The 9,005-nt window shown below is 45.2% G+C and overlaps 1 protein-coding gene across 1 annotated transcript in view; it reads right to left on the reverse strand.

Annotated features, from left to right (window-relative positions):
• LOC8026657 (excitatory amino acid transporter 3) overlaps nt 1-8,611 on the reverse strand; it is a 57,832-nt gene extending 49,221 nt beyond the window's left edge. Inside the window, exon 1 of the mRNA XM_029971296.4 lies at nt 8,367-8,611. Within this exon, the coding sequence (XP_029827156.2) occupies nt 8,367-8,417 (51 nt within the window). The 5' untranslated portion in view covers nt 8,418-8,611. The remainder of the gene's footprint in view (nt 1-8,366) is intronic.
• Nucleotides 8,612-9,005: the final 394 nt, after the last annotated feature.

Raw genomic sequence — 9,005 nt, forward strand, 5'->3', positions numbered from 1 at the left:
GAGTTCATTTCACCAGTGTTGAATGTTGAGCCTGTAACGTTCTCTAGAGCGGCAATACAAAGATAATAATTGGCGCAGCGCACACAAACGCACACTTCCTGGTGTGGAATACATTGGACCCATCTAGGGCGCAACGAATAAAATTTCGTTAGCCCAACGCCGGAATCGGGATGCTTGTCTTTGTATATACGGAAGGCCTCTCGTATTGAGCGTGTCATGAAGCGCTTTGGCACGAACGTTTTCTCTCCGTTGAGCATGACAGAGATGACGTCCTTCTGGTTGGGACTTTGGCGCGAACATTGTAGCTCGTCTTTCGTGAAGTACTCTAGGGCAGCAGACAGGTTCTCAGGGCTCACCTTGCACCTCGTGTAAGGATCCGGCTCATACCACACGCCATGCTTTTCCTTGAGTTTTCGGGATTTACTGATGAGGTACATTGAGGCCTGTGGAATCATCTTTTGAACCTCATTCTTCGTCAGTGTTGACGGCAGGAGTGTAAGCAGTTGACAACGTTCCCGGAGAGAGGTGGCGGTTTCAAAGGCCTGCCGAAAGTTGTCCACCCACTCAGTGCATGTGGAGCATGTTGGTTCGGACGACCCCGATGGTGCGTCCCTGTCGTACGCAATACGTAGCCTTGAGCGTATATTCTTGACAGCAACCTGCTCCAGTTCTGTCTGCTTTCTCTTGACATAGGCAGGCCTGTCCCGACTTCTTACGACGCTTGGTTGTCTCAGCGGCGACACATCTGTAGGTAGTATGCTGCGATTTAGATCTTCAATTGCTTCTTCAGCTGGCACAAATATGTCAGGGCACTGCTCTGAGCTTCGCATCGAGATTTCCTTAGTGATGTGCATGAAGCAATGGTAGCACAGGTAGTCCGTCGCACTCACTTTGGTGGAACAGTCAGGCGGAAGAATTTGCTTCAACGAGTTTAGGTCCAACTCGCCAACACTTCGAAAATTCCGCTGCTTTGGTATAGTCTTTTTGTGTTTGCAAAAGTAATCTGCACAAAACACTCGTTCGGAGCTCCAGGACGTCTTCATAATGTATACATAAATAATAGAAATTAAACCCCAACTGATGGCATATAATTGCCAAGTGAAAGAACTACTGGGTGCACAAGTGACAAGTCCGAGGCTGAGGAGCTCACTCACTGCAAACGTACATTTGAAAAGAGAGGTCACAACTGAGGCTGTCGGCAAAGCTTGATCCACGTCAAAGGAAGAAAGAGGGAAAGTCTCCAGACAAAAAATTGTGGTCAGCGGCCTTCGAAAAAGACTTTCCGGAATCGCACTGTCGTCCCTCCACGCGCTGATATGAAAGCACCCGAGCTTCTACCACGTGCTTCATGACACAGCCTGAGCCATGTCGGCGACCGGTTCGCGAGGGGTTGGCGGTGGGGTTACGTTGATGGTCACTCGGATTAGCCCTTGCTGTACTGAGCTACCGCCTGCAGTGCCTTATCGCCGGCTGGTGTCAACAACGAGAACACACACACCCTGTCTACACCAAAACTACAAGCGTTCACCGCACACGCGTCGCCGCCGCTTTTAAGCTTTTGTGAAATTGCTTTCTTTTGCCGCGGAGAACCGCCTTATCTTAACTACGCGCCTGAAATCCTTCCAGGCGGGCGTACACAATATCAAGCGTTTCTAGAAATGCCCGTGGAGTAGAACTATGGGAAAATTCGGAGCCCGCGATGTCGATATCGTCGCCGTTGTGTTAGTACGCCGTCGCGTACTGCAGTCCCCCGTTGGGGGAGGGGGGGGGGGGGGGCGGTCTTACTACGATAACATGGCGACAGCGTTTACACTCTATGTATTTACGCGAGGCTTGAGTATTTGGGGATAATGCTGCCGGTTGGTGTGCCCCTTTGTGCCTGATATTATCGCCCGTGACGCCAGCGAGTGAGATGGCGACAGGCATGACTGCTCAGTAAACAGGCGTCGGCGGCCATGTTTTGCTGGTTGAAGCGAACCCCCTTGTCCTTGACAGCGAGCGGGGAAATGCGAAAAAAAGATTGTATCGGCCGTTTTGCCAGAACTAGCGACGAGTGTCGTCTGCGGTTTCCGGCAACTATTTTGCCATAATCGTGAGCTTAGCGAGGAAATGATTTTTGCTAGCCACAGAACACTACCACGCAGAAAGGGAATGCTTGAACATGTTTTTGTTCTGGATATATATCAGGGATATATATGAGAGAGAGAGAGAGAGAGATGAAGGTAGAGCGGAAGAGGGAATAGCATATAGTGTCGCAGGAGAATAAAGTAAACAAAGTTCCTAGTGGCCGATGTCTGCATGATCTTTTCTCGGATCACTAGTCCGTAATATACCTCTTTGTACACAGTAGTTTCTCCTTAATTTAAGTGTGTGAACGATTTCTTTAGTTATCATTGGCCTCATCTGAATAAAAATATATAAAAGATGTGTGTTGGTTTCATGAAACTGGAACTCAGAGTCAGTTCTTGTATAAAACACTGCTAAGTGAAGGCTTTGAAAAAGGACCCTACTTTGGGGAGTTGTATCTTCTTTCTCAATAAAATGATGCAACATGTTTTTAATGGAAATGAATGCCGAAATAGAGTATAACAGGTTACCTAAATTAAAAAAAAAAATCGAGGGTGGTGTTTTTTTTTTTATTCGCATCGGAATTTTTCTTTGTTTGATTTTTTTTCCATGTTTGACTAAATATATCCTAACTATTGTATCACACAGATACCCTAGTTATTTTTTAAATATTAGCTATATATTAGTAGAATAATATCTGCAAATTATATCATAATGATTAAATTATTTCATGAGATACAGACCTCCAAAGTTTGCCATTTGTCGTTCGAGCAGGCATGTTTGTCAATTTTTAGAAAAATAAATAAATTTTAAATAAATATGATTACTTTATATTACAAGCAAGCTATACCCATAGTTTGCGCCTAAAACGTATTAGAGTTCTCCTAATGTTATCGCTTTCGTTATTCACTCTCAAACGGGCCCCCTCCATCAGTGCGCGTTAATGCAACTGTCCACCACCTCATGCCTTACGATTTTTCCTGTCCCCAAGTATTTTTTCTAGTCAAAACTAAGTTTGGATTCGTTCATACCAGACACTAGACAATAACATATAAAAACATCAGTTGATTTGAAAATGTCGACTAGCCATCCTTTGGTCGATCTTATCTGAAATCGCCCAGGAGTATCTCTTCCAAAGTTCGTTGACGAATTGTCCATTTGTGTTACAAAAGCGGCTACCTCATATTAATCCAATAAACAGTTGTTTGTTAATATCAGAATCGTCATCAACGGAGAAAGACCTGTTTTCTCCGCGACAATATGTTGCTAGCCCGAAGAAAAAAAGGGTAGTGACGTGTTTTTGAAGAACAAACCGCCGGAACAAATTTGGAGGGAAAGTTCAGAGCGCAGACCTGGTTCAACGACCGCAGGCTCCGGCTGAATCGAAGTCCGTCTACCCTGCACCTGTGTCAATGACACAAGCGCAGCTGTTACCCTCGTTCGCACGGCGTTGTACTTCAATGCAGGATATAATTTTCTTGCAGATAAGTTTTGTTTTCTAGTTTCCGCGACCATACTCCACCAGAACCCTACTGCGCAGTACCGTCGGAGGAGCGGGCGTCTAATATTGCCGCGAGCGCACCGGACCAAGTAGGCAACGCGCTCGTGGCCTAACGGTTATGGCGCTTGCTTTCCACGCAAAAAGCCAGGGTTCGATGCCTGGCCACGGGTACGCAATTTTGTTGACGGTATTGCAATCTCCAGGTAAATTCGAGAATCGTGTTGCTTGTTTTAGGTCAGAATGTTCTACGAGCCGAAGATTCTAGGCCGATTGTTCCAGAAGCCCCGCGTGTACAAAAGGGGCTCCGCTCGGCGAGCAAGAGTCAGTCTCGCCCCAGCGTTCGACTCTGCTGTTACGCCGATATCGACGCCCGCGACGCTCTTCTGTTTCCTTTTGGTTTGGGCACAAGTTCGCCCCATTAAACGTTTAGCTTCTTCAGTTACCATCGCCTCATCCGTTGTCATTCGTGACAATCTTCGCCTGAGCAGTAAGCAAACCATTCTGCGCGCAGAACTGCGCTTTCGCCTCAGTAGCACTGCACACATCAATGTGAAAATGGTGAACAGATGTTATGGAGGCGAAGATACATGAATAAGAATCAAAAGATTCTTTCATAAGATTGTAATAATAACGGTTTTATGTATTTTTGTTTTGCTTGTATCGTATTTGTTTGAGGCACATGGTAATTGTATTTTTCCTGTTGTTGTTTTGTTGTTGTAGCTTGTCTTGCTAAGACGGGAGACCAGACCATGTCAGACTAACAACTGTTGACTTTATGTCTTCCTCTCGGCATCTGAATTTCTATAGATGCAGATAAAATATTGATTTCATTATCTGATTGACGGGTTGGTCGACGTATTGATTGCCCAATTGATTGAATGGTTACTCGATTGATTGATTGATTGATTCAAGTTGAGTATATAACCTTAGGCTTCTTTTTACCAGGCTGCTTTACTTCTATATAGACCCTTCTATACATGGCGCTTCTCCTAAAGGCCCTCAAATCACAGCAATAGTGCGGAACAGCAAGGAACTGCTTAGCTTTTAAGTGTTTAATAAATAAATATTAGACACGTAAGACCAATGAGAAATTTTACACTCATGAGTCCGCAGTAATTTCTGGTCGACAAAAGAGGCCTAACTTCGAAAGGGACATATTCTGGTGAGGCTGCTGAGGTTTATCTCAGTAACACTGGCTCCTTCTGTGCTCGTCATGGCAGGTTTTATGCTGAACCTCACCCATTTTACTACAAATGCACGTGGGCAAAATTGGCCCATGCATTGCGCTCGCCGTATTAAATTTGTTTTCCCTTGACCCTGACATTGGGTGCGGTTGATTTTTGGTCACTGTTGTTGATTAAACCTCCACTCCCACTGCGCTAAATTGACTAGCCCATCGAGGCTCCGGTTCATTGCCTACGACCAGCGATGAGGAGTTATCTGGTAGCTGCAATAAACCGCAACAGTTCTTTTTTTCGCGTGCGCCCATGCTACGCCGGGACAATGAATTAATTAACCTCGCTCTCTTTCTGGACATCAAAGTGTATAGCAGATAAATATATATATATATGTGGCTTCATTATACTGAAACATGATCAAGGCCATTGATATAAATTATCGCGTTTCGCCGTAATGGTGACGTTGGCCATCTGACTCTCTGACCATATCAAAAGAAAGATACAACTTGCAAAATCTGCTTGATGCACTTGATCAAGCCTCATTTATCGATTTTCCCTGATAATAGATACGAATAGCTGGTACCTTGATTCCATTTATCGTGAATTACACAAAATGTCTGAACAACACACGAACCCTTGGGTGGTGGAATCAATAAAGTTCTATATACTATTCAGTCAGAGTAATAAAGTAGGAATACTACACCAGAGAAGAACATTTACGTCGCCTACTCCGGAAATTCATTGTGAGGCCAGGAGCTACCAGCGACGCGTTTGCACACAGAAATGTTGATGCTTTATCGAGTAGTGCTACTTCTCATTGACAGTCAGAACAGTCGTCTAAATGTATCATAATCATCTACACCGTAAATCAGAATCGCCATACCTCAAAGGCAAAACGACCTCACGCAGTGTAAATACGAACGTTTAATTTTGCTTGCTTTTGAGCCTGATCAGTGGTACCGCCCCCATGCCCTTATCAAAATGAGTCAACAAGGCAGGGGATCGCTGTGAAGGTCCCTGGATTCCGTATTCTCTACGGCCGTTCAAGTTATGTTATGTGTACTTTTCTTATCAAAAAATATATCCATATGCCTGACAACGCATCCGGAGGGAAACCTACTCCTTCGCCACATTCATCAAAACGATTGTGAGGTTTTCAACCTCCAAACTTCAAAAATCGTGACGACCTTTTTTTTTTTTGAGAGGGCATGTATGTTGTTCATTATAGTCCTATAACCAATGCCAGATATAATATAAGCAAGTTGCGCTGTGTGAAAATGTTTTCAGATTCGTTTCCTTAGCAAAATTAGTTTCTTTTTCTTCGCATGCGAGGGTTGCGCAGTCAACTTAGATCTCCAACGAGCTGGATATCACTGATATTTACCTATAAGGAGCAGGATATCACGGATAGATGTTACGAAATATTTCTGAAAAAAAAGTCATTTTAGTTATAGTGACATCCTTTAATATCACGTCCTACGACGCACCTTGGACGCATCGTTTAAGTACGATCCATATTCCCTATATGGGGAGTTTACTATAAAGAAATTTTAGATACGGAAATGTGTGAATGGACAGCAAAGAGAGCCCACATAATAGCCACAGCACTGGTTTCACCTTCTTCAAGTAGGTTGCGTTCAGAAAGGCACTCAACGTTGGGGGACACTTTGTTGGCATTTTAAGAGGTCAATCCTGCCTGTAGTTAGTTTCCTGTCTTGTGCTCTGTTTATCAATTTTCGCTTAGAGATAGTGCTCGCGGGAGCAATCAGCGCCGGACTAACGACAAAAAGAAAAGTAAAAAAAGAGTCCTCGGCGTTTTGCTGTAGGAGAATAAAATATACACTAAGCAAACTATTTGTTATTTTCTTGACACTGAAGTCTGCATTGTTGTCGTGGGTCGTTTCGCGTTCAGCGTTGTGCCTCTGTGTGGCAATCTTTGCTTCCATAAAACCACCCTTTTTGTTTGATAATTTTTTTGCCAGATACTCTGAGAGACAAAGGGCGCCTTTGCGAAAGCGAGGGGAAAACCCTCATTGTACGAATTTGGGGTGAGATATGAGTCACAATCAGCATAAAACCAATCTTATCACAAGCTCAATCTAAGCCACCGTAGCTTACTGGAGCTTTCCACAGGACATGGTTGCTCGAAACAATGTTCACGTTTGCTCGTGCCACACCGACGCCACTTCATACCGAAAAACTTGGAAAATGACAAAATATCAAAAATGTATTTAAGGTAATGAGTACAAGATGCTCAGAAATGTAATTAAAATACAGTATCAAACACTCTCGATCAAAAGTATCTGCAAGATACCAAGATACTTCAAAAAGTATTAAAATACAGTATCTTGAGTAGAGTATTTGAGATAAGCAGAAGTCCGGGTTAGATTCATGAACAACGCGATCCACGTAGAACGTCTTCAAATAGAAAGGTAGGAGAAAAATTAACTTAAGCACTGCACTTGGCCTAACGCCGGGATTGAACTAGACAAGATCACGTACCAGCCTATATTTATGTTGCGAGCTTAAGCGAAGTAATGTGAAAAGTAACACCGAAAACATAGAGTTGCCCAAAAATCCGAAGGAAATTTCTTTCTCGGTGCTACTTGACGTCAGATTGATCAAAATTGGTCATCAAATGAACACCAGAAGAAACTTTAGCAAGTATACTGCGAAACCATCTTGTTGGAAAGTTAGTTTTTAAAGGAAACAAAGTATTTATCGCAAGAGCAGCTGGCGAAAATATTTTACTGCCGATTCGCATCAGGATGATATAACGACACCCGCTCCTCAATGGCAAGGCCACTGCATCGATTAAAAAAAATTAGGGCTTAAGCATGCATGATGTAGCAGCAGCTAATACGCTTACGTTTGTGGGGAGAGCAACTATAGATACCCGTCAGAAAATCAGGACATTGATTTGTGTCGCGTGTGTATGTTTAGAGAGCTGGAAGTTAGTCAGCCCCAATAGGGGGTTCTGGTGTCTCAGTTGTAAATGAGAAAATTGGCCACTGCAGTGCCACTACTAGCCTGGGTCCTTTAACGTGCATCAGGCAGTAGTGACACACGACCGCACGCCGCTACGACGCACATCCAGATCGAAACGGGCAAGGGTGGGAATTGAATCTAGGATCCCCTGGGTTTCTGCAAAAGACATTACGTAAAAGATAAACGATGCAGGAAGTATCGTCTACATCAGTGGTTCCCAAATAGGGGTCCGCGGACCCCAGGGGGTCCGCGAAGCCACTTCTGGGGTCCGCAAGACCCTCAATAAATTTTTTTTTTTTTTAGTTGGCACGTTTTTTGTAGTTTGAAGCGCGAGTGTGCCACGTATTGATGAACTGACCAGAATGAAGTGATGTGGCACCTGTTTTCTGTTTTTCTGCTACGTAGCAATAAAAGGCACCTGTTTCATGCTCCAGACGTGTTAACTTACTAACGTCCCCCCCTCCTCCCCCCTCCCCCCCCCCTCCCCCCCCCCCTTCCCCCCCCCGGCTGGAAGGGGTCCCCAATCACTGCCAGCGGTCCGCAAGGGGTCCCCGACACATCCATGGCTGAGAACCCCTGGTCTACATCTTCACAGGTGGGGGGTTACTTGGCAAGGTCTTTAGGCGTCTTACCGGCTCCCTCGTCGAAGGCGGCTGGTCCTGGAAGCGCTCTGGGTAAGGCATTCCGGTGCGCGTTCTGGTTTTCTCTTCGGGTCCCTCTTCTACGACAGCCACGCGCGGACGGATTGAGCGGAGGACACCGTCCCACGACTTCTACCAACGTACAGTGACGCGCCAAGCGAAAATACGGCAGATAAAACAAGAGACCGTTTATCCGGCTGGCCCTTATCTGCAGAAGTGGAAACGCGGAAAGGCCCCGGTTATCGCTTTGCAACAGTGATCTGTGCCGCCCTCTCAAGATCACGCCGGTGAAACACCTTCACGATAACAAGGCCGTACCGCTGGACCTCCTACGTCATTTATCGGCGGCCAGCGTGGGGCGCGGATTGGACGCGAGTGCTGCGTCCACGTTTGACGGGGTTCATTCGTATCTAATCCGCGACGCGCGCTGGCCTCTACTAGGTGACGTAAGAAATCCAAGCAGCAAGGCGTTGTTATCATAGACGTGTTCGATCTACACTCTTGAGAGGGCATCCCCACATTATTGAGATTTCAATTACATATGTCCAGGTTATCCAGAAGTTGTTGACAGATACTGGTGGAAGTCACGTAAAACATTTCGAAAGCATGCACGCGCGAGCAGCAGGGTGC

This window comes from Ixodes scapularis, unplaced genomic scaffold (genome assembly GCF_016920785.2).
Source record: "Ixodes scapularis isolate PalLabHiFi unplaced genomic scaffold, ASM1692078v2 PGA_scaffold12__126_contigs__length_90152505, whole genome shotgun sequence".
NCBI classification, from domain to species: domain Eukaryota; kingdom Metazoa; phylum Arthropoda; class Arachnida; order Ixodida; family Ixodidae; genus Ixodes; species Ixodes scapularis.